General features: G+C 46.9%; 1 protein-coding gene across 1 annotated transcript in view; it reads left to right on the forward strand.

Annotated features, from left to right (window-relative positions):
- The window catches only part of LOC138492996 (uncharacterized), a 53,725-nt gene that overhangs the window by 9,823 nt on the left and 17,304 nt on the right, over positions 1-26,598 (forward strand). The window contains exons 2-3 of the mRNA XM_069620259.1: positions 3,388-3,429; positions 22,562-22,631. Coding sequence (XP_069476360.1) covers positions 3,388-3,429; positions 22,562-22,631 — 112 coding nt within the window. The remainder of the gene's footprint in view (positions 1-3,387; positions 3,430-22,561; positions 22,632-26,598) is intronic.

A 26,598-nucleotide genomic window follows, 5' to 3' on the forward strand; every position in this document is an offset into this window, starting at 1 on the left:
ATATGTAACGCTCACCTGATTCCCACGGAGGCGCGGGTCTTGGCAGGAAGGTGTCTGTGACTCGAAAAGTGATGTGCAGGACTCGATTGGCTTCTGGGGTCGAACCTCTTCGCACTGTGTGTCGAACCCGAAGGGTGAGGTTTCTGCAGGTGAAAGAATATGGGGGTTAATGGTCTGGGTTGTTGAATGTCCCTCTATCTCTCTCTCTCTCTTCCCAGCTTTTCTGTAGAGCCCCCCCAGGTCAACGTGTTCACCTTAGATAGGTGAATGCTGGGCTCGCCATCTGCATCTGGTGCAGGGTGCCGTTGCCAGTTCCTTCACTGGTGAAACATTGGCCTCTTGAATTCAGAGGATGGTTACCGTCGTTATCTGCACGAGCGGTAAGTTTCTGGACACCTTTTGTCTTTTTTTTTTTTTAAATATATTTTTATTTTATATATAAACCAAACGACAATACAACAGAACATAAATAAACACATTTAACAACAAAAAGCACTGCAATCCCCATCCCTCCCCCCTATGAGCCTGTATGGTGTCCGCCATCGGTATCCGCTGTGAACGGAGGGGCGTCATCGCTCTCAGATTCAATTGGAGCCAACCCCGTTCCAAACAGTTCGGCTATCAACAATTTCCATGCCGCGAGGGAGCACATTTCCTCCTCCTCCCCTGCAATACTGGTATCCCGCCACACAGCCGTCTCGGCCTCCGCCCATTTTTGGAGATCCCTCCACCAGACCTCCACTCGTGGCTTATGACACTCCTTCCATCCCATGGCAATCCTACGTTTAGCAAGCACATAAGCCAAATCTTTCAATTTCTCCACATGTCTAAGTTTACGCGCTCTGGGATATCCCCCCAGTAAGCAGGCCCAGGCTGAATCCACTTTGAGCGTGATACCCTTTCCTGCCAGCTTCTGCGCCACTTCACCCCAGTAGCCTGCAATTACTGGGCACGCCCAGAACATGTGTATCATGTCTGCATTCTCCTCGTCACACTTGGGGCACGCCTGGCGTCCAACATCCCGAAATTTGGATATTCTCAAGGGGGTCATGTATGCCCTGTGCGTTATATAAAGCTGTATTTGCTTAAACCTGGCATTTCTCGATACTTTTTTATGATACGCCAAGGCATGCTCCCACAACCCATCTGCCATCGGGGCCCCCATCTCCATTTCCCATTCCAGTCTCAAGTGCACTAAATCACTCCCAACCTTCGTCATCAACATCTCATACAACCTAGAGACCTCATGCCCGCCCTCCGATGTGTCGTATAGTATCTCCACCGTGGCGTCCGGTTCATCGGCCAGGGTAGTTTCAGGCCACCTATTCCGGATCTCCTGCACTATCCTGTGATATGTCACATATTGACCCCTGTGCAATCCCGACCCTGCCTCTAGTTCTTCGAACTCCATGATGGTCCCATCCTGCCAAATATCTCCCATGGTAACCAACCCCACTGACTCCCAGTATGTCCGGATGATTGCTCTGAGCTGCCCGTCTCCCTTCGCCAGTGCGACCAATGGGAACTGCGACACACACGGCAAAGGGTTACCCATCATCCGGCAGGCCCGTCTCCACATGTTCCGTCCCAAAGCTAGCATTCTAGGCCGCTCCCTCATGCATGCATTAGTCACCAGGTCACCTCTCGCAGATAAAAAGGGGAGCAATCCCTCCCAAACAGCCTGTGTTCAGGGGTCTCGTCATCAGAGAGCCACCTGGACACATATTGTAGCTGCGCTGCCACATAATATGCCTCAAAGTTCGGCAGTTTGACTCCGCCCTTCTCGTAGAAGTTCTGCAGCTACCACAGTGCGACTCTGTTACGCGTGCCGTGCCACAGGAATTCTCTGCAAACACTATGTAGCCTCACAAAAAACTTCTTAGAAATCATGTAAGGGATGTTGTTAAAATAATGCAAAAGCCTGGGCAGTACCACCATTTTAAGCATAGCTCCCCGGCCCATCATCGCTAATGGCAATCTTTCCCAGAACCTCATGCATTTCTCGATCTTCCCCACAGCAAGTTCAGTGTTGTGCTTGTGCTCTTCCTCAGTCGTGTGATACACGTCCATTCCCAAGTATCGGAAGGAGCTCGTCGCCCACGGGATCTGCAACACTGGCAACCTCTCTACCGGAATCCCCACATAGCCTCCCAGCGGAAATAGAGTGGATTTCTGGGGGTTTACCGCTATACCGGACAACCAGGCATACCTCTCCATCACCTCTAAAACATACTGCAAATTTTCTTCTGGGTATCTTAGGTATAGCAGCATATCATCTGTATACAGGGATATAAGGTGACACTCTCCTCCTACATCGATGCCGACCGGGTCATATTGCTGCCGGAGGTAAATTGCCAAGGGTTCTTGGGCCAGGATGTACAACATTGGGGACCAGGGACACCCCTGCCTAGTGCCTCTGCCCAACTGCCATCTCTCTGACACCACTGCACCCGTGCGGACCCTGGCTAGTGGTGCACTGTATAGCATCTCGGCCCACCTAACGTAACCTGGTCCCATCCCGTACCATCTCAGAGCCGCCAGCAGCCAAGGCCACCGAACAGAGTCGAACGCTTTAACCGGGTCCAATGCCACTATCGCCATTTCGCCGTCATCACTACATCCCCATTCGACCACCCTGTGGAGGCGTCTGTGGTTGTGAGTAATGTTCCTATTAGGGACATAGCCCGTCTGGTCAGGGTGGATCAACTTGCTGATCACTCTACGCATTCTAGTGGCCAGGACAGCTGTCAGGATCTTGCTATCTTGGTTCAGCATCGACAGGGGCCTGTAGGAGCCACAATCATGTCCCGGTTTATTTGGCTTGGGGAGCGGTATTATAATCGCCTCCCTAAGTGACTCCGGCAGCCGTCCCACCTCGTACGCTTCGTTGAGCATTTCCAGCATGGGCGGGAGCACTTCCTCCGCATATACTTTATAAAATTCACTGGGGAACCCATCTGCCCCTGGGACACCTTTTGTCTTTATAGTCTTTAAATGCGTGGCACGTTAATATTGAAGACTCTGTATAATGCTTTTCCCTTATGTATTGCAGGACTCTTGAGATGGAAGATGGAGTGAAGCGCCTGGAAATTCGTAAGTATGGCAAGCGCTCTAACTGTCTCTTTCCTGGCAGCTTAGTTCGTGTTAAAGAGACGCCGGAGTATTCGCAGGCGTTTTATTGCGACGAGCGTGATGGGCGTGAGTAAATACCTGCTTAATGTCTTTTTCTTTGTCTTTACAGGCGACGATGCAGAATGAAGAAATCCGGAATTCACAGCGTGCCGGTAAGTATAACAATGCTTTTGTCTTTGCAGGCGAAGATGCAGAATGAAGAAATCCGGAATGCACAGCGTGCTGGTAAGTATAACAATGCTGTTGTCTTTGCAGGTGAAGGTGCAGCGGGAGACACGGCCGCTGCCGATGGATCAGGTGAGTAAGCACTGCGTGTAAAGTTTGTCTTGCTAACCTGTTGTTTCTTGTCTTTTGCAGGTGCTGATGTTGACTGGATACAGGAATGGTAAGTATAATTCTTGCAGGTTCAGGATCAAAAGAAGAAAGGCTGGAACAGACTCGGTGAGCGTTCTGCTGCAGATGCAGAATAACGCGAAGCACGTTTCATCTATCGGGTGTCGTTTAAATAGCCTTGGAGTGATGAGGCGTCTTCTTCCATGGCCCCGCCTAGTTAAGAAAAGAGTTCCAGTTTCCAGAAGAGTTCCAGTGCTGTATCCAGGGAGTGGAGCTGCCCCACCCAGGTAAGAAAGTAGTTCCTGTTCACAGAGGGCTTCTAAGTGGCTGGTAAGTAAGCAGCATGGTCTGCTGCAGGTAAGACCACCCAAGCACTTTCACACCAATTATGAGCCCGGCGCTTCCAGTGCCGGGACCGATGGTTTTGATGAGCCTGGTGCCACCGGCTCCAGGACAAGGTCCAAAAGGTCCCAGTAGAGACCGGCTGGTGCCTAGGATTAGGGTTATGGGCCTGCTTCCAAGGACGTTGGGCTGGTTCTGGCTCCTTGGAAGCAGTGATCATGACAACATACTTCTCAAATGCAAATCCTGGGTTGCCAAGTATTCATAGCCATTATTATTTTAGGCAAAACATTTAATTTGGTAAAGACTACTCATTAAAGCTACCTGGAAGGGGAACCTTACCCAAAATAAATATGGGGGGAATTCTTCAAAGGCAGGCGGTCAAGATGTCAATAAGACCTCGGTATAGAGCGTGAGCAGCAATAACTGCAGAAAATCACTGAAGTAAAAAGAAGTATGGAGATATATACATTAGTAAATCTAAAGTTTACAAGATATACAAGAAATTGTAGTGGCATGATGGAGAGGGGAAAAGGAAAAATACCTGAGTAAAAGGAGTGTGATGTACTCATCTCCAAGCACAGCAAAAGTCTTGAATAATGCCCATTAATCATAAACTGTCTTCAAAAGGAAAGGTGGATGCCACAGGTAGTTAGTGGAAGTAGCAGAGGTATCCAGTGGATAATGTGATAATGAATAACTGCTAACGAAGGCAGAAAGAAGAAAAACAGGAAGAATCCTGTTATAATCCGTTTCAGAATGGAAAGAATGCACTGAAGGGTGTGCATCTAGACCACATTTAAAATACACAGACCTTTTTCTAAAATATTGTGCTCAGTTACTAAAGGTGGGTGAGGCTGTACTACAAAACTATTGAGAATCCAGAGTAAAGTATGGCAAATGTAAACGCGTGCGCTTGAATGGTGGCTTAATAGAAATGCGCCTAAGGAGCAAAGAACTAATCTACACGGGCAAACGAGCTTACCGGTCTCCTAGGAATCGACGGAGCGATGCACAAGCTGATTGTGTCAGTGCTGGTGTCAGCGAAGGTCTGACAGCGGAGAGTGAGTTGCAGGCATAGCCTGATGTGTTACGGCCGACGTGGTGACGTAGGGTCCGTAAGCCGCGTTCCCAATGGGAATCCTCACTCGGCTGTTATGCAAAAGTGTGGGGCTGACACACCTCCCTCTGGATTGGTTCGCGTAACGTATCTAATCCCAGCGGGGCCATCGGACACATACCCTGTGGAAAGGGAAGTGTACAAAGAAGAAGGGTAGTGTACGAGATCTGGACCTATCAATCACGCGAAACGGGGCTGTGCGAGGGGGAGAGCGCCCGGAAACCGGACCTCCCAGTCGCGCGAAACGGGACCGTGCTCCCTGCAAAAAAAAAGTTTGGCGAGCTGCAACGCGTAGATGTGTGGTTGACACATCTCCTGGTGGGTGCGTTTGAAAAAGTGAATCCTATCCCGAAGGGGATATAGGAAACACATCCTGCAGAAGTGGAAGTGTCCGGAGCCTAAAACTTATTTGTCGCGTAAATGGCCCAATAAGCAAACAAACACAGCTCACATACATGATGAAGTTGGAGAAAATAACTTCTGTTGTCACCCCAGAATCAAAAACAGTTGTAACATTGGACCTTGGCCTTTACAAGCCTGTTTTAAAATTAGGTATGGCTAAAAAAGACTTGTCAAAGAACTGGATCCTTAGACCAGATGAGCTACATATAATAATGGCGATGCCTCGAGCTATTGGGTCTTTCTTGGCTGGTACAGGCATTCAGGCCACCTTAACTGTAGTTATGATGCAAATGTGTTGTCAGATTCTATCAGGGAAGTGCATGAAGAGAGCAGTTAAAGCACATACGTCACTTAGGCTTGCACTTTTCAAATGCATCATCGTTGAATCTACAATAGCATGTTGAAATCTAGGAAAGGATGGAACCTCTGCGTAAATCGTTAATTATGTTGTGACAGTTCTGACAAATTTGAATGTGATGGCCAAAATTGACGTATTTAAGGCTAAAGAATCTCAAGAAAAACCAACACTCAGAGTTGCTCTTCAGTACATTCATATGGCGGACACAGTGCTTTTATTTATCAGATCTGTATGCACTGCAAATTGGGATTTACACCTTGCATCACTTGAAGCGCTTGTTAAGTACTTTTTCGACCCCGATTTGATAAACTATGCAGACATGATAACATGGTACTTAAGCGAAATTAAACAGCTTGAAACAAACACACGTACTTGTGGAGTGAGTTTAAGAAAGGTAATTGGGTAGTAAGAAGACAAAAGTACACTTTTGTGCTTTAGTTTCAGATGAAGCTCTGGAACATCAAAGTAGGGCAATGAAAGTACTTGGTGGTGTGGTTAATATTACTTAAGAGAAACAGAGTCTAGCATGATTCTTTTTAACCTCTCCTGAGCTGTCAAGGCTGTCTACAGAAGCAAAACAAATTGTAGGAATCACAGATTACGAACGGTTAAAACATCACCACCTAACAGCATCCAAAGCAATATGCCAAAAGGAAGATGTTCCAACAGATCTACAACTTGATTATGTGATATGATAACATAGCACTTCGAAAGCGGCTTTGACTGTCAGTCTGAGTGACCTAGCAAGTTAGACACAGTGCAGCTTGACATCTTGGTCCACAGTGTTCGGTGCTTTCCTCTAACCTTGAAGGGGGAAGCCTTACTGACAGGAGTTGCACGGTTCTGGGAGCTGGATGTCGGCATCGGCGGGACTGAGGTCCTGTGCTGATCTTTTTCTGTGGGGTATGCCGCCTTGGAGCGGGGGCCGGCCGGAGAAAAAGCCTCACAGACGGTAAGCAGAGTTCATAGAAGACTTGCGCCTCACGAGCGGTAAGCAGAGTACAAGGAACACTTGCTGCCTAACTGGGCTCTGTTAAACAGGTGTAATGGAGGAGGAGAACACGTTAGGCAAAAAGGGCAAGCCTGCCTTGTACTTGTATGTGGGTACGTTTGAAAAACATTTAGAATGTTGAGAGCACCAGGAACAGTTGGTTACCGTGCCACGCTCATCCTTAGATGTTTGGTTTTAGTAAAGGCAGCTGGTTGTAGGAACCCTTGAGGCTGTGCTCTTGTGCCCCAAATGAAAATTGGATATGTTTGTGTTGGAATCCTACACAATTGGCGCTTTACACATCTCTTACGTGCTTCCTATGTATTTTAGCAATGAAAGATATAGTCCACTCGTTTTAGCTTGTTACCATTAGAAATGTATTATCACTTTAGGTGCCGACACGTGTTTCGACCATTACAAGGTCTTTATCAAGGCTAAGTTATGGTGTCTCTTCTGTATTGAGTTTTGAAGGCAGGTAGCCAATGGTGATTATTATCACTGAGTTAGTGCTTCTTAAATGCTTGGTGCCTTTAACCATTCGGAAGGTCCACCACCGTCTATGATCCCTTTAGTAGTTGCTACTACAATAGCCTCACTTATGATTGACTTGACACAGCCCTATCAGTGGCACCAACTGTGGCCCAGAATGTAACTCATTTAACTGGTGAGCTAGTACAGGAGACCACAGATTTGTTTCATCAAGTCCATCTCGGATGAGTATCTCTGTCGCTACAGATTACCAAATCTTTGTCAGAAAGAACCTAAAGAAGCAGCATTCTGGGAAGCATATTAAAAAAATTGGGTAATGGCAAAAAAGCTAAGTCAAATGACTCCAGGAAATTCCTAAGGAACTTGAACATTCCTCCAAGTCCAGATATAGTGGCTCCTTGCTTTAAGCGGATGCCTAATACAGTGACATTGGAAACCAGAGAGGAGGAAGATCTCAAGTTTGGAGCCGCTAAGGCCGTTCTTGATGAGGAACACCAACGAGGTCACTCGACATTTTCATCAGAAAAATCTTTGATTAATATAACTGTGTACTCAATAGGAGACCAACTAGAGCAATCAACGAAACTAGATGAGGGTGAACCAAATATCCGACTAAAGCGGCCTCAAGTGATGCCTTCTACTTCCAGGGTCACGGAAGTGGATCCTCTGTGTGACCCAGGGTTGTTGAACCAGTTCATATTGGGTCTTATCACTCTCACTGACATCCTCTTTTTCGTGCCTTCGCCTGACCTATGGACCCTTCATATGGTCTCTGTGCTCTCTCCTTTCTCCTCTTCTCCCATTAATGGTGGCACCCGTTGGGATGTCCTCTTGGCCCCCTTCCGCTCCTCTAAGGCCATCATTAATGTCTATGCTAATGGGACCGTCTTGGTCCAAGGCCCTCAGGCCAACCTTCACCTCTTTGATAGACGATTCCCATGCCTCATCAACTTCCTTTCCTCTCCTGCTGTCCCCCCTCCTCTGTCCTCGGCTACCTTGCCTCTACCCTCCCTCCCTGCCCCCTCTCGTGCTCATTCTTCACCTCCCTCTTCTACACCTCCGCAGGGCGTACCTCTGATCTGTACCCCTCCCCAGAAGTCCTTCAAGGATGGCAACCTTCTCCACATTGCCACTCTTAACTCTCGCTCTGCCATCAAGCATTCCTCTGATATCTGTCGCCTTCTTGAGGAACTGGACCTTGACGTCCTCGGTCTCACTGAGACATGGTTCACGGCCAGCTCTGTCACCAGCTTTGACACACTCCTACCTGACGGTTACAAGATCCTCTCCGTGCCCAGGCCCAACCGTGCAGGGGGGGGGTGTTGCCCTTATCTTCCCTCAGTGGATTCCTGCCACTGTCACTCCTACACAGACCTATTCCTCTTTTGAATGTCTTGTCTGCCGACTCTCTCTCTCTCCTAGCCATTCCCTTACCGTGGCTACTATCTATCGGCCACCTGGTCAAATTTCCTCCTTCCTCTCTGAGTGGGCTGACCTCTCCTCCTCACTCCTGTCCTCAACCACTCAACTCCTCTTTCTTGGTGACTTCAACATCCACCTGGATTCCTCCTGTCCCACGACTGGACTCTTTCGTGACCTATGCGACTCTCTCTCACTCTCTATTCTCCCGTCTGGGCCTACTCATTCTGCAGGGCACACTCTTGATGCTCTGATCTCTTCTGACCTTCCCCTCTCCGTCCCTCTCTCCACTCCTTTCTCCTGGAGTGATCACTTTCTCCTATCCTCCCACCTCACCCTCCCTACCCCACAGACAAAGCCACCCTCATCACTGCCACCCACCTTCTCGGTCATCCGACCCATGAAGCGCGTCAGTTGAGGCTTTCGCTGCAACCGTCTCGCCCCCCCCGGCCCCTTCGGCTGACTCCCACCCTGAAACAGCCCCCTCCATGCTCCACTCTGCTATATCTGACACTCTTGATATCCTTGCCCCCGTCATGAGAATCCGCCTGAAGCCCAAAGCCAAATGTAACTCCTGGTATGACTCGGATCTCGTCACCCTAAAACGCAAGTGCAGGGTGGCAGAGAGGAAATGGCATGCTTCATGTTCATCCTCTGACAAACTGGCCTACCGCCTGCTCCAAAGGCAATACCGTCTCTCCGTTCTCACCAAGAAGAGAGCCCTTATCCAAGCCCGCATCTCTGCGGCATCTAACAACTCGGCCGAACTCTTTAAAATCTGCAAGGAGCTTGCCAACCCTGTTGCAGTCTCTACCTCTCCTGTCCCCTCCCAGGCCCTCTGCACTGCACTGGCCTCTCACTTCATCTCTAAAACTCAGGACATCCTGTCCTCACTCTCCTCCTATCACCTCCCTCCCTCTCTTCCTGGCTCTTCCCCTGGCCCTTCTGCAGCCACCCCTCCTCCCTCCTTCTCTGCCTTTCCCCTTTTTTCTGCTGCTTTTTTCCAGACAAGTCCGATCTATGAAAGTCTCGTCTAAACAGGTTCACCCCTGTTCCTCCAAAACTATAAAGGACCACATCGACTCCCTGGCTCCTGCCCTGGCTGACTTTTGCAACCACTCCATCGCCTCTGGAGTCTTCCCTTTCCGCCTCAAGCACTCCCTTGTGCACCCTCTTCTTAAGAAACCCTCTTCCGACCCCTCCTGCCCGGCTAACTATCGCCCAATCTCCATCACTCCCTTCCTTGGCAAGAACCTGGAGAAACTGGCCACCTCCCACCTTAACCTCCATGCTGAATCTGTTGGTAGTCTTCATGACCATCAATCTGGCTTCAGAGCTACCAGAAGCACGGAAACTGCTCTCCTGAACATCCGTGAGGACCTGCTCTTGAACCTCGACTCCAACACTCCGTGTGTTCTCATTCTGCTCGATCTCTCTTCTGCATTTGACACTGTCAACCATGCCATCCTGCTCAACCATCTCCGTGATAACCTGGGTATCTCTGGTCAGGCTCTGGCGTGGCTGACCTCTTTCCTTTCCAATCGACCCTCCCAGGTCCAACTGCGGTCCTTCCTCTCTGACATCTTTTTCTCCACCTGTGGTGTCCCCCAGGGATCTAATCTCTCTCCCTGGCTGTTCAACCAGTATCTGGCACTCCTTGCCCACCGCATCGCCGCTCTCTGCCCCAACTTTCAGTGCTATGCGGACAATACCCAGCTCATTTTCAGGCTACCCTCGGCCTCCTCCTCTCCTTCCCTCATCTCTGACTGTCTGTCCGCTATCCAGGAATGGTGTGCCGCCAATGACCTCTGCCTTAATTCCAGTAAGACTGAGATTCTACTCATCGGCACACCCACTCCCTCCTTCCCTGCAGCCCTCTGGCCAGCCTCTCTTGGCCCTCTTCCTGCTCCTACCTGCAAGGCAAAAAACCTCGGGGTCATCTTCGACTCCACACTCTCCTTCTCTCCTCATATATCTGACGTCTCTAAGAAGTCACACTACCAGCTGCACCTCCTCAGAGGTATTCTTCCCTTCCTCTCCTTCCCCCAGAAGCTCACTGTCTCCCGAGCCCTGGTTCTCTCGAAGCTGGACTACTGTAACAGCCTCTATCTTAATCTGCCTGCCTCCACTCTCCACCCTCTGCAACTCATCCAGAACAGAACTGCGAGACTTGTCCTTGGCCTCAAGCCCAGGGACCGTATCTCTCCAGGACTGAAATCTCTACACTGGCTCCCGGTGGCTGCGAGGATTAAGTACAAAACCCTCTGCATTGTCCACAAGGCCTTCTCGGGCCTGGGGCCTAAATACCTTCAACTCTCTCTTCCTAAATATCTTCCTTCCCGAGCCCTTCGCTCATCCGTCTCCAACTCCCTCAGGGTCAGCCGCTTCTCGAAGCAACGAGCTGGGGGTAGATCTCTCTCTGCGGCAGGGTCCTCGCTCTGGAACAGCCTTCCCGCCTCCCTGAAACTTGAGGAGAACCATCTCTGGTTCCGGAAGCACCTCAAAACCTTCCTCTTTGCTTCTGCTTTCTCTCTCCCTCTCCCCTGCTAAATTCTTCACTGAAACTGCACTGAATCTGCAACTGGGCCACTCTCACCGACCTCGGTCCTGGGCCCAGCCACTCTCCACTTGCACTGCCTCACTGGCAACCCCTGCACTGCGGGACTGTCTCTGTATCCCTACAGCCCCCCCTTCCTAGCACTTGTGTGCACTTACCTTGCACTTGCCACCAGCTGGCCCTATTTATTTATTTATTTTTATTCTACTTACTTTGTACTGCACTCCCCCCCCCTGCACTTTCTCCCTTCCTCCTACCCCTGCACTTGCACGATCTGAATGACACCTGGCCTAGTAGGATCGTTGTCTGTCTTCCCCTTGTTCCCCCCTCCCTGCCTCGTCGCACCTTGAAACACTTGTGTATAGGCGCGTTACAAATGCCATATCATATCATATCATATCATTCCTCTGCTAGTTAATAACACTAGTGATCTAAGTAATCTTAAACCCAAATCAGTGTTTAGTCTGGTGTTTTTAACACTGGAGCAAAGAAGACTGGTCTTGGTTAACCTTCCTTCCACCCAGAGCAATCAATCTGTCTTGGCTTGGCCAGCAGAAGGACCAGGCCCAATGTGTCAAACCTACTACTTATAGTGTATCGCTGGAAAGATGGTTTAACATACCTGATGGTCTATCTTTAAACAGGACTAATGTTTTTGTCGTATTCATAATGTTCCAAAGTTGAGGTTTGTAAACTCTGGGGACAAGAGTCTGGTTGAGTTTCCTAACACAAATTGTATGAACAGAGTAATTTTGGACTTGACATCAAGATCGGTGAAAGCGCTCTTGTTGGAGGAGGCGACTAACCTACTCCCGTTGGGTTTTCATTTAAGAAAGGGTGGCAGCATGCCATAGTGGGCTCAGAGAATCATCCAAAGGAGGTTGGGTTTCAATCCCTGGGGATTGAGTGGTTAGACCCTTGGTATATTGATTATAGGGATTATAGGGACGACCACAGGGGTTGAAACCTAAACCACGCACATTCGATACCTAAATCTTTCTATTACAAAATAACTGTGGATGGGGTGAAGGGCACACGAAGGAGAGTGGAATGTACAGCATAACCAACTGGCTGTCAAGATCAACAGGCTCATGGACTTTGCTCCTTGTGGCACTCGACCTGAACAGGAGGGAGAGTTAGCTGAAGGTCCCCATAAAGTAGAGAGAATTGAAGTTGGTGTTGTGGAATTGTAGAGGCTTACGGCACCTTTTTGCAAGGTGGGACTTGTGATTTGAATCCTTCGGGATCGTGTGCCTGCAGGAAACCTGGTTGATGACACCACCATAATTGGATGGTTATTCTATTTATTTGAACAGGGCGCTTAAGGGGCCAAGGGGGCTCCCCTCATCTGGGCTCTTGATAGCTGTCAAAAGTGGGGTGGATCTTCAGGTTGTGGAGGAAATATGCCCTGACCCACACGTCCAGATACTGGTTATTGCTAGGTATTCAGAAGGGCAACCATACCAGGGCCACCTTGTGGTGTGACCCTATATTGGAACCCAAAGGGGGTTGAAGATCAGGATTTAATCGATGCTCTCCTTAATAGAAACAAAGATGTTGGATATTGGTCAATTGTGTTGGTGGATCTTCACAAAAAAAGAGATGCAAAGTGAAAATCTGCCACCAGTAAGATCCTCTTTAATACCATACACCTTAAGGACTCATGTTAGGAAAGATTAATCTTTACAGCACCTTTCCCTCCATTCTTATGGACCCCCACACCTTTTGCTTTTTTTTTTTTTAATCTGACTTGCACTCTGTGCTGTGCAGTGAAGCCTCCATCTACACTACACTGGCTTTTGCTAATTTCTCATGGGGAAACTGACATGTCATTGAGGCTGTCAGTACTGGAAAACATTGTTTCCTTTAGTCTTGTTATGGTAATTTCTATCATTGTACAATGCAGTACAGTCGGTTACACTTTTTGTTTTGCCTTACACTCAGAGGATTTGTGGTTACTTTAGGTGTGCCTAATGGACAAACTGGTGGCAGCAGTAACTATTTGCAATTATTTAGTGTATTTTGTTTTTGCCTTAACGGGTTAACCGCGTTTGTCTACCTATTGTGGCTAGTGTCCAAACATGGCCGTGCCACAAAGTTTCTAGTTTGTCCCTTAGCCATCTTGTCACCAACACTTTCTCCTGACCTGTGAGGACAGGGCAATCCGTATATGGACTTCCAGTACCCGGGAAAGCTGAGGCTTTACACAGCTACTGCAGGGCCATGTGTGTTTGCTGCCACAAAGTGGGTTGGGACTGTCTGGTCCCAATCTACAAACTGGTTTCAGTATGTCTGAATGGTGTTCATTAGCTGTTCCGCCAGTGGCCCTGATTGGACCACTGGTGGTGTGTGTGTGTAGGCCAGATCTTTGATTAGCTAGTGGGAGTTTCAGCTGTTACCTGCTTTTTCAATAAGAAGAGGACCCCTGCACCCATTCTTCAGAGATCTTGAAAGAAACCTGAAGGAGCCACATATCCTGTCTAGCTGCAAGACATGTAAGGAGACTTTGTACCGGTTGGGAGAAGGCCTAGTGACTAGCTTCTGCTGCTGTCCTGGAAGAGCCCTGTCTTGTAGGTGATCTTCAGAAGTCCTGCGAAGGAGCTTCGACCCTTGGAGTGGAGGAAACATACATTCTTGACGTCAGCTCGGAGTCCTGTGACGACGAGCCCCCAGAAGTGCCCCTGGATCCCCCAGTGGCTGCCCAGCTCATAGTTTGGGCTACCGTGCTGCAGACGTTGCCATTCCGTGATGAGCCCTGTAACTTTGGGGATCTGAAGCTTGTGTTACAGGAATCATCTATGCCAAATTTCGTGGTTCCAGCATCAAGGGTACCCGAGATACGAGGCAAAGTTCGACCGCGGCAAGTGTGCCCACCTGTGTCGCTGTGCATCAGTGTTTGTCATCCAAAACAGCTTTCCTGCATCCAGTCCTCTGCTGAGAGAGGCCCTGCATCAAGTTCTTCTGAATTCTCCAACCTGAAGACCATGCATTAGTATTTGTTGGTGACCGGAGATGTGCTCAAACCCGCAACCCCTGGGCATCCAGGACTGTAGCTGAATGTAGGAAAAGCGACCTTTGACCCTCTCCAAAAGACCTGCAAAGTCCTAAGAAGAATCGTAGTATGGGGTGAGTTGTAACAGTATTTACCTGAACTCCTAACTCCCCTTTAAAGGTTTGGTAACTTTTGAAAGGTTTTCTCACAGTTGGCTTTGCCAATGCTTGCTCGTGCAAGCATTCCGAAAGTGGGGGTCACTTTTATTAGCTACGATAACTTGTCCTCTACTCTCTGGAACTCTTCGTTGGGCCCCAGGAGCACTCCTCTATCATTTTCCCATCTCATAAAACTTTGTGGAACTTTGATGAACCTTTGGTCACAAGGCCCCATACATCTTATGGATGGACGTCTAAAGTTAGTGTCGTATCTCGGTGGGCCTATAGGGCTGCATACTAATACTTACCTTCCTTTACAGGGACTTGTTATGTATTTTGCCCTACTCCAGTGATTGTATATATGTATCTTTTATGTAGTCTTGTGTAATAATATTACAATCTAGTAGTCATTTTTCATAGTGTTATATGGCTATAAATAAATACGATTTTTTATAACTGTTTGTCTAAGTGTGTTCCTTGAGTTTTCACTTTGTGTACTTGTTAGGACTGATTTTCTATACTCTGGCCTGGTAGACAGATGTATAGAAGGACAGCCTATGTTGTGAGAGGGACAACTCTGGGGAGATGTAGCCAAACCAGTTCAAGATAGCAGTGACTAAGGCCTAGGCTAAGTCTCAAGAGGTGGTTAGCTTGTAAAGGGTCCACAATGAGTACACACAATGGGAATCACAAATTACACATAGACAGTATGTATACTAATACAGTTATTTATTTATGTTGAAATATCACTATGAACAATGACTACTAACAGGTAGAAGTATCACAGAACACTGATAATAGATTACATATATACAGCCACTAGAGTAGGGCATAACACAAATCAAACTCCTGTAAAAGAAAGTGCAGATTAGTTTTATGTACTACAGGTCCACAGAGAGTTAACCCTAACTTCAAAAGTCCTTCCCTAAATTGTCTGGGGCCTTATGCCCAAAAGTTCAGGAAAGTTCCGACACAGTTTGTGATGCAGGAAAAAATTAAGGTAGGGTTTCTGGGATCCAGTGAACAGTTGCAAGGGTTAGTGGACAGTGCATTCTAACTAATAGAAGTGTCCCCAACTTTCGAAAATGCTTGCGCCAGCAAGCTATGGTAAAACCATAGTAGTAAAGTAAAGTATAGTAAAAGTTTTATAAAAGTTAGCAAAACTTTTAAAGTGAGTTAAGGGGCAGGTAAGAACCTCTGTAAATTACCCCCCCCCATACTCCGATTCTTCCCAGGACTTGGTAGGTCACTGTAAGAAGGTAAGGTCCAAGGTTGCTTATCCCGCCGTCAGCCTCAGTCCTTGATTCGCAGGGGTTGCAGGTTTGAGCTGATCTCCGGCCAGTGTCTTTCGCTGGTGCAAGGACTCTCGGGTGAAGAATGCAGAAAAACATGATGTAGGACCCGTCTAAGGACTGAACTCAACACAGGTAAGCTGTTGCAGACCGTGGTCACAGCAACACAGCGACACAAAGGGGCTCAGTTTTCACAGTCAGACTTTCCCTCCTATCTTGGGTCTCATTGACTCAAGGTAAGTCTTGAAGGACAAGCTGACGAACCCCCAAGTTCAAGGCCGCAACTCGGAACGGCGACGTCAGCAGTACGGTAGTCCAAACTCAGAGCTGGTCAGCCACAGAACGGTCACAATACACTTCCGAAGGCTCTTTTTCGCAGGGTACTGAGCAGACTTCAGGAATGGATGTTCCCTCCACTCCAAGGTCTGCAGTTCCCTCGCTGGACTGCTGAAGATCAAGAGCAAGACTGGGCTCCACCAGGACAGCAGCAGAAGTTGGTCACCACGCCTACTTCAGTCGATCTCTGGTCTATTCACTGGTCTCACAGCTGGACCGGAGTGAGTCTTGGTCCTTTAGGTTACTCCAGGATCTCTGAAGAATGGGTGCAGGGGTCCTCTTCTTATCCTAAAAGCCAGGTAAGAGCCTAAACTCCAACTGGCCAATAGCAGGACTAGCCACACGCACACACACACCAGCGGTGGTCCAATCAGGACCACTGGCGGGAACACTCATGCATAACACTCATGATAAAAGAATCTTTCATGATAAAAGAGGCTCACATCAAAGTAGTGAGCAAGGTTAAAACCCTGGGTCTGACCTTGGAAGCTTCCATGAGCTCAGATGCACAAGCCTCTTATGTCAGTAAAAACTGCTCATATTATTTCAGGCTGTTGAAAGCTATCAGACCCTTACTCAATGAAACTAACTGCGCCACCATAGCCAGAGCACCATACTTTCTCGCCTGGATTATGGCAAGGCTCTTTTACTGGGCGCAAGCAAACAATTCTTGATGAAATACCAACTTATTCAAAACCACACGGTCCGAATAATCAAGCAAAATGCAAGGTCAGTTCACATCAGCGACGCAAGAAGGGAGCTACACTGGTTAAGGTTGAAGACTGTGTTATAATTTACAATTTATGTAATAATGTGTTACAGTTTATATTTAAACTTTTCACACGATTATATAAAATCAGAACTGATGAAAACAAAAAAAATAAAGAGAGAAAAATTATGTAAATGGCATTATTCTTAAAAAGGAATTAAAGACACGTTATGTTTAAATCTATGACACTTACCCATAAGTGTCTATATGGAAAAGCTCTGGCTTACCTTAAGTTCAAAATTGTTGGCTACATTCCAACCCGTACATTAAGATCTGAGGCTCAAGGGCTTATTGTAGTTTACCCACATAAGCAAGCCAACGGTCTAGGCAGAGCCTTCCCAAACCAGTCTGCTTCCAATTGGAATAAACTGCCACTGAATGTGAGACTAGAACACAATCACTTCAAATTCAGAAAGACTTTGAAAACCCTCTTATTCAAATGAAGAAAGCCAACTAGCGTAGTAACTGTCCTTCTATGTCTTGGCCTGCCAAGTGTCCCGTCATCTATGCAAGTCAGTCCCTGTCTCGATTAATTGTCTCCATGTGGATCCCCGATGCCCGCGGGCTTTCGGCATCTAATAAACAAATAAAGAAAGAAAGAAAAATAACACTCAGAAACACTAAAACCAGTTTGTGGATTGGGAACAGACAGTCCCAGCCCACATCCTGCCAGCAAACACACATAGCCCTCCAGCAGCCCGCCAAAAACTCCTGCTTTCCCGGGCAATAGCAGTCCATATAAGGATTTTCCTGACCTTATAGGTCAGGAAGAAGGCTAAAGGACAGGATTGCCAAAGGACATGTTTGTACACTAGCCACAGTTAGTAGCCAAATGCGGTAAACGCAGAAAAGCACCAGAAAATTGTAAAATGTCACTGCTGCCGACAGCTTGTCCTTTTAGCACACCTTGAGTAACCAAAAATCCTTTGAGTGTTAGTCTAGGGCAAAACAAAAAGTGTACCCCATTGTATTGCATTGTAAGATGCATTGTACAATGATAAAAAGTTACCACAAGTGATAACAAGTTACTAAAAGTAGTAACAAAGTTGCAAGACTAAGGGAAACATTGTTTCCCAGTACTGATAGCCTGAAGGACATGTCAGTTTCTGCCATAACAGATTAGCAAAGGACAGTGTAGTGAAGCTTAAGGCTTCACTGCCCTGTAAAAAGTACAGGTCAGGATAAAAGATCAAAGAAAATAGTTTGGGGGTCCATAAACAATTGAAGGAAAGGTACAGTAAAGAGAAATCTTTCCAAACAGTACTCATTGAGGACCCCTTACCGGGCTCACCCTTCCTGAGACTTAGGGGGTCATTCCGAGTTTGGAGGCAGTCATGGTGCTATTAGCACCATGGCTGCCTCCAAACTCGGGTCCGTGTAGTCAGAATGCGGACTTACCGGGACATTCTGACCTATGCGGACCTGGTAAGTCCCCATTTCGAAAACCATTCCCCATTCGCAGTTTGAGCCCCCATAGGGCTCAATGGGAATGGGGAAGGAGCTAATAACGGGCCCCCAAATAGCGGGCCCGTTATTAGCTCCACGGTCCCTTAACGGGTCCCGCTAAGGGCGGCTGGTAAAACTAGCTGGCCCTAGTGGGACCCACTAAGGGACCTCGGAATGCAGCGGTAGGGGGTTAACGGCACCGGTATCCTTACCGGTGCTGTTAACCCCCTACCGCCATACTCGGAATGACCCCCTTTAGTCTTGAACACCCACCTTGGTAACTTGAACTGGTTTGACTACAGCTTGCAGAGTTGTCCCTGTCACTAAACTTGGTTGACCTGCTATACATCTGTCCACCAGGCCAGAGTATAGAATATCAGACCTAATTACCAGGTGATGGAGTGGCGGCCCACTGATCAATAGCACCCGAATCTCTCAGAGCCATCACAATTCGGGTGGGACAAGCTAGATAATCAATATTCTCCTAGTATGTGTACACTTCCATGTGCACCAAAATCAATCATACAGCTGGTACGATGTGTATGCGTCAAAGGACGGTGTGATGTGCATTGCAAATGCCGAGCTCAGTCATTAACGTGCACAGAACTGTATAAGTGTGGTTGCGACAAAGAGCTCTGTGTTAACAATTATGTAGATGATGAAGAGGAACTCAGAAGATGACCTGCACAACCTTAATTTCTCTCTTCAAATGTAAAAAGATATTGTAGTTTTCATAAATAGTATATCTCAATGAGAAAGTTGCAAATTATTTCAAACTTTCTGATTTAGTGAGCATTCAGTCAAAGGGTTGCGATGTAGTACTTAGTTTTCGAACCTATATCTCTGAAATGGTAAAAGATATCAAATAATTCCTTAAATTAACTTTTCTATTCCTTTGTTCATGTTTAACAAAAAACCTACTTAGCAAATTCTTCATAGAACCACCCTAAAAGCAGTTAAAGATCAAAAACGAAATTAGTATCCATAAAAGCCGCCATCTTGGATTAATGGCAGGCCCTCTGCCACAAATTTAGACACAACACCTGGGAGAACATGATTGTGTGCTTCATTATCAATACATACCCAGTAGGCATACCTTCAAATCCCACGGACTAGGTTATTGTAACAGATACCCCTCAACTATCATACCTCTTCTGGCATAGATGGCCGGGGCAAGAAAAACTTCCTAACCAGCCTCTGCTGCGTCCTCCTCACTGCAACACTGTTGGCCCACCACTGCCAAAATCCAGGTGACAATTTAAAGGGACAGCAACTCTAGTCAGTTCTGGCCAGTCTGCCTGCTCCTAAGTAAGAAATCGTGTTTTTATAAAGAACTCTTTATAGAGCACGCATCATATATATAATATTTTATTTTTAAAGAATTTTAATGCAGCCGCTTAGTTAGGGGTATGTGCTTTAAGTGTGCATATAGGGATAATATAAGAGTAAGAGTGTCAAACGTGTGCTGAATATCCATTTTTATAAAATAAAAATACAGAAAACACTGGTGTACTGAGTGAGGCTTTGCCCTTCATCAGCCAGGGCAAACTCATCCAACTGCAACTCATCCAAAACAGGACTGCAGGACTTGTCCTTGGCCTCAAGCCCAGGGATCGTATCTCTCCAGGACTGAAATCTCTGCACTGGCTCCCAGTGGCAGCGAGGATTAAGTTCAAAACCATCTGCATTGTCCACAAGGCCTTCTAGGGCCTGGGCCTCAATACCTTCAACTCTCTCTTCCTAAATATCTTTCTTCTCGAGCTCTGCGCTAATCCGCCTCTAACTCCCTCAGGGTCAGTCGCTTCTCCAAACAACGCGTTGGTGGTTGATCTCTTTCTTCTGCTGGGGCCTCTCTCTGGAACAGCCTCCCTGCCTCTCTGAAACTTGAGGAGTACCATCCCCGGTTCTGGAAGCACCTCAAGACCTTCCTCTTTGCTTCTGCTTTCTCTCCTCCTCTCCGCTGCTGATCTCCTGGCTGAAACTTAAACTGCACTGGTTACCTGGCTACCCTCTGATCTTGGGCCCAGGTCCCCTCCCCGCCAGTTGCACACATGCACTGCCCCCCAGGCAACCACTACACTCAGACTGTTTCTGTATCCCTACTGCCCCCTACCAGCACTTGACCAGTGTTGTCCGCACTTACCCTTGCACTTGCCACCAGCTGGCCGCACTTATTATTTATTGTCTTTATTTATTTTACTGTTTATCCTATTTAATGCAGTGTCCCCTAACTTTTCCCCCTGCACTTTTTCCCCTTCCCCATCTCCTGCACTTGGGCGATCTCAATGTCTCCTGGCCTAGTAAGATCGTCGTCTCTGTGTTCCCTCTGTTCCCCCTCCCTTCCCTCATCGCACCTTGAAAAGCTAAGTAATTAAACCAGTACAGCAGAGACAAAGAAGTCCGCATTTTATTTGTGTTGCTTCCTATTTATGTACTGCTTGCTTAGTGTATGATATAGTAACGGTAACTTTCGCATCCCTCTAACCTGCCTTCCTGCACCTTCCCTCCTTCCCATTCTGGCGCTACCCTTGCAGGGTCCTCAGGATGCACACAAGCGGGGCATGAGAAAAAAATCTATAAAAGTGTTTGCAAAAGTTAGTTCAGAATCTTGCCTTGCTCGCCTGTGCCGCTCTCTTACTCAGAGCGCCTCAGACTATCCCTTGCTACATATTCCTTTTCTAAACTTGGCTTGCTGAATCAGGAGGCTTCCTGTTTCAACAATTCAGGTTTTTAAATGGTGGTGGACCAGTCCTGACAAAAATGTTCCCTGACACGTCAAGTACTGAGGGCATTACCCCAATACTCGAGAGAAAAAAAAACATATGGTAGGTTTGAGCGAATTTTGGCTGTGCGAAAATTTCGTACAGCCGAAGATTCAGATCAAATCCACCTTACGGTACCATTGTAGTGAACAAGGGCAGCGGGCGTTACAGTGGTGTCCCCGCACTCTTGTTCGCTACTATGGTACCAGGGATTGCAGGGGTGTCCCCGGCTTCGTGTACATAAAGTGGACCACCAAAAAAAGGACTACGTGGCGCTGGTTCCAAACCACGTAAGTAAAGGGAGCCGGCATGGCAGCGAGATGGGGGAGTCGGCGTCACACACCGATGTGTGCCGCCAACAGGTAAGTAGAGAGTGGGGGTGGGGATGGGGTAGGAGAATGCGCCTGAAATCATGCGTGATTTCACCGCACCGTGCCTTTCGAATTTGGCTTTTTCTACTTCGAAATCTTGCAGTGATGTGAAATCACATAGATCCCTACTGATATCATATGGTAGGTCAGTGGGTTGTGGTAAGGGCCCTTTTTTTAAATTATAAATAGGGATCAGAGTGGCACTCAACCAAGTAAATTGAAACTTACCAGTCTGTAAATGTCCTTTACAAAGTGCCGTTTATAAGGTGTATCACAACTTAGGATATTAATTACTCAGATTCATTGGCATCAGACCATCGGGACCATCAGACCAACTTGACTTAGAAATGTCAACCCTACCATTTCTCTCAGTGCAGTAAAGCAGCCGCACTGGTAATCCTTATCTATTTCAAACTCTCCCTCCTGGATTTTCTTTACATAGGTAACACAGTAGGATTTAAAAAGCGATTCCTCGATCTCACTTTCCCTGACAAGATTTTTTGATTTTAAGAGAATCGAGTTTCTCATGGCTTAGAAACGTTTCCCTACCTGTACCATGTTTTCCCACACTATAACACTACTTTTCAATAGTCACTTTCAAATAATACGTAGCTCACATCCAGGCTATACTTAAAGTGAATTGTGTAAAGTAGTGTTGCAGTGTGATTGACTTTGTTTGGATTCTGGAATTAATTAATGGGCGTTGGTTCCTTAGCATTGGCATGCCCATCACTTTTAAACTTTACATTGTCTTAGCTTTGTAATTCATGTTTATACCTTGACAGTACCCTTCCCAGCATTGTAAAAGTGACCTATTTATCAGTACTAAACTTAACTTGTTGTAAAAAAAATAATTTCCCCCGTATTTTATATTATTCTTGACATTTATGTAGGCCTGACCTGACGCCAAGCAACTACGGCTAGTATAGACACTGGATTCTTTTACTGCATACCTTGAGGTAGAATTGTGTGTTGGACGCCTTATTATATTGAAAAAAAAAATAAGGTTTTCCTCCATAAATCTGGTTTTATGTACATTGAGTAATACTTCTCTTTAGTGGCGCGCCACACTGAGAAATGTACTTTATCTTCCTTATAGTGACTATATTAGGTCCCGTAAATGTAAAGTAATTCTTGTAATTATGAAACTAACATTGATATACTGACTCTTCATCTTTCCTTTTAAAATGATGTGTATTGTGATGATAACTGATTCGTGCCGTAGGCAATGAAATTGCTGTGCATTTTTATCGTTTTCAAATTTGACTTCAATTAATCTTTCCACGAAATAGGACACAGAAGGTAGCAGCTTGAAATATGATGACATGAACATTACTGACTTCACCTCACTCAACGAAACAGGTAAGATGTAAAGACAAGAGCCCTCATCCTCCCTGTTTCTCACAGGTATACTCAGCCCTTACTTTGGTCATATTCCTTCCTTTACCATGTAAGCACTAAGGCTGCTATATTCTTGTACATTCTTTGTTCACCTAACCCGCATGTACTAATGCTATTACAGCCTGGTGCTTGTACAGTACGCAGAGCGATGAGGCACGCCATTCTACTTGGTTTATGAATGTCCAAAGAAAATTAGTGATGCTGCTATACTGCTTGGCCATACCCACTTTCTCCAGCATGGGGTCTGGCATGGATTCACATGCTCATGAATATTCTCCGTCGTCAGGCTGGGAATCCTCGGTAAAGAAAAATCAGTATCAGTTTCGTTTCTGATCTGTCATTCGTAGTAGTAACCAATCACTGATCTCTGCGTCATACTGACCACAGCCAATGACTGCCATCTCCCTAAGCCCCGCCTCTGGCAGCCATCTTCAGATTTTTACCGCACGTTCAAGTGTTGGGATCCTCGTGCTATTGCTCTCGAGCTTTAGTGCTTTTTTCGCGCTTTTTCTTAGGAAAATTTTCTCTTTTTCGGTCAAAAGAGCCTCAAGCTCCACCGTTTCTTTATCCGATCAACGGGGACCTGTGTCGGATTCTTCTACGCCCCTCAAGGGTGAAGATTTCGTCGAGCCACGCTTTTGGAGGACTCCAGAAGTTTCTCAGGCCCATCTCGATCATGGCCCAGGAGAAGGGAAGCTCGACGCCCGGAAAGCTGTTTAGGGTCTGCCCTGGAAGCCAGCTTCAGAATGTCTTTAAGGAGAACGAACACTCCCTTTGCCTCTACTGCCTGCATGAGGACAAGATGCACGTGGAGAAGGACTGTGCGTTTTGCGGCAATATGTGTCATAAATCACCAAAGTATCAACTAAAAAGGATATAGTAACCAGAAAAGGATACAATTTGGTAGGGCTTTCCCGGATCCTATCTTCACACGACTTGATTGAAGGCAGGTCAATTAGACCTTCCAAATGATACAACTCTCTGACGGAATAAAACAGGCAGAGAGATGGATCACTGGAAAGGGCGTGGGAATTGTACAGGAAGTAGGCCTAAAATAGATAAATATCATAAGACACTGTCCCAAATTAAATACTAAGAAACACAGAATTGGGATTAATTCAAACACTGACCTTAGGGCTAAACTTAAGAATTCCAGGACAATATCTTGAAGAGTTCCAAGAGTTGAACAAACGACAAAGGAAGGGAAGATTAGTAAGGGAGACTTATCCCGAACAGCACGAGGCTCTCGCTAGGTACCGGGTTGGTGCACCACAGGGTAGCGTCCAATGTACTGTGCACATTCACTTTCCAATAGTTCATGAAATACTTCCTTTCCCACAAAGAACAAAATAAGAATCTCACCTGTTGACTGTCACAGGTACCAAAAGTTCAAAGAGGTTCAGAAAAACACGTACAGGATTGCACGCGACAGCATGCACGCAGCCAAGCCAGCCGCGCCTGTAGACAGCGTTTCCGCGTGAAGAATCAGACACGCGAACAGGATTCACGCAGCTCTGGACAGCCGCGCTAGAAGACAGCGTCCGCGTGGAGATTTGGAACGCCAACTGGATTCACGCAGCTCAGGACAGCCGCGCTTGCAGACAGCATCCGCGTAGAGATTTGGCACGCGAACAGGATTCACGCAGCTCAGGACAGCCGCGCTTGCAGACAGCGTCCGCGTGGAGATTTGGCATGCGAACAAGATTCACGCAGCTCAGGACAACCGCGCTTGCAGACAGCGTCCACGTGGAGATTTGGCACGCAAACAGGATTCACGCAGCTCAGGATAGCCGCGCTTGCAGACAGCGTCCGCGTGGAGATTTGGCACGCAAACAGGATTCACGCAGCTCAGGACAGCCGCGCTTGCAGACAGCGTCCGCATGGAGATTTGGCACGCGAACAGGATTCACGCAGCTCAGGTCAGCCGCGCTTGCAAACAGCGTCCGCGTGGAGATTTGGCACGCGAACAGGATACACGCAGCTCTGGACATCCGCGCTTGCAGACAGCATCCGCGTGGAGATTTGGCACGCAAACAGGATACACGCAACCCAGGAATTAGCGTGTGGAGGAAAACAAGCTCAAATTAGGCCAAAGAAGTTTGCTGACAGGAATGCGAGAACGCAGGTCCGGGGTTCAGCTACAAACGCCTAAATTGACTTAATCAGAAGCAGCAAATGGAGTTTCCACGCTGCTTATGTACGCACTGCCGTGATACACGTGACGGACCTAAGTCACGTGAAAATTAACGACGTGAAAAATGCAGACGTCGTTTTCCGGGCAATGTATCGAACAACCTCCATTTTGAGTAAAAAGGTCTACTGGTTCTGTGGGCGTAACTCATCTTGTATGGAGAAGTTGTTCCTGGTCCAGGGGTATGTCCGGCAGGCATGACAGTGCCACCCCCCAAAGGAGCAGCTTCTCCCCTTTTCGAGTGGAATCGCCTTAATAAAGCAGGAGCATGAATGTTCGACAGAGGTTCCCAGGATCTATCCTCGGGACCATAACCTTTCCAATCTACCAGATAAAATGGTTTTCCAGACCGCAACCTCATGTCCAGAATGTCATGCACTTCATATTCGTCAGACCCTTTCATTGAAATAGCAACAGGCCATGCAGGTAATCTGGTAGCATCCGAACACGGTTTGATGAGCGATACGTGGAAAACGGGATGCACTTGCCACCGTTGTGGCAAAGCTAAACGGACAGCAGCCGGATTTATAACTTGGAGAATTTCATATGGCCCAATGTATTTAGGCAACAATTTCCTTTTGCCGGGTATTCTCAAGTTTTTTGTGGACAGCCATACCTTCATTCCTGCTTTGTAGACAGGTGCAGGAATTCTATGAGCGTCGGCATAGTACTTGTCTACTTGTCTCGTTTTTTAGCTTGTTCCAATTGCTGCTCAACTTTTTTCTGTAGACTTTTAAGATCCCTAAAAGTACGTCCTGCTGCAGGAGTGTCCAAAGACAGACTGGAGTCAAAAGGAATGGAACGTGGGTGTTGACCATACAAAGCATAGAAAGGTGAAGTGCCTATAGCACTATGATAGGAATTGTTATAGGCGAACTCTGCTGCCGGCAAAACATTGAGCCAATCTGACTGAAACTGCAAGCACAAACATCGCAGATATTGTTCCATAGTGCTATTGACTCTCTCAGTCTGTCCATCCGTTTGAGGGTGATAAGCACTAGACAACCTGTCATCAATTAATAAGGCCGAATTTAGTGCCTTCCAAAAACGTGACGCAAATTGTGATCCCCTGTCAGTGATGATCACTGAAGGTAGACCAAAAAACCGGAATATATGCCGGATGAATAGATCAGCCAGACCAGCAGCTGTTGGTACACCAATACAGGGGATGAAAAGCGCCAATTTTGTAAAGTAGTCCACTACCACCCATATGGTATCATAGCCTTTATTTCTTGGAAGTTCAACCACAAAATCCATTGATATCATGTCCCATGGTTTTTTGGGAACTGGTAGAGACTGGAGTAACCCCACTGGTTTGCCAGGAGTAGTCTTGCATTGACTGCATACTGAACATGTTGAAACATAATTTATAACATCTTGTGTTATAGACGGCCACCAACACCATCTTTTCAATAGCTCTAGAGTCTTCTTCTGTCCATGTTGGGCGGCAATCAAAGAATCATGACCCCAACTGAGGGCTTTTTTCTGAATGGTATCAGTTGGTAGATAGAGTACTCCTTTTTTAAAAGGCAAACCATTGTATAAATCAATGTTCAATTCTTGGATCAATTGTGGATTTAGTTTCACCCACTCCTGTAATTCGTTTTTTAGAGACTGTTGTGCAGAACAACTACATATCACGTGATCTGCCAACAGCTTATTTTGTACTGATGATTCTTCTTTCACCTCTTCACCGATACGAGACAAAGCATCAGATTTGACATGTTGTCTGGCAGG

The sequence above is a fragment of the Ambystoma mexicanum genome, chromosome 10, assembly GCF_040938575.1.
Source record: "Ambystoma mexicanum isolate Mex_15411 chromosome 10, UKY_AmexF1_1, whole genome shotgun sequence".
Classification (NCBI taxonomy): Eukaryota; Metazoa; Chordata; class Amphibia; order Caudata; family Ambystomatidae; genus Ambystoma; species Ambystoma mexicanum.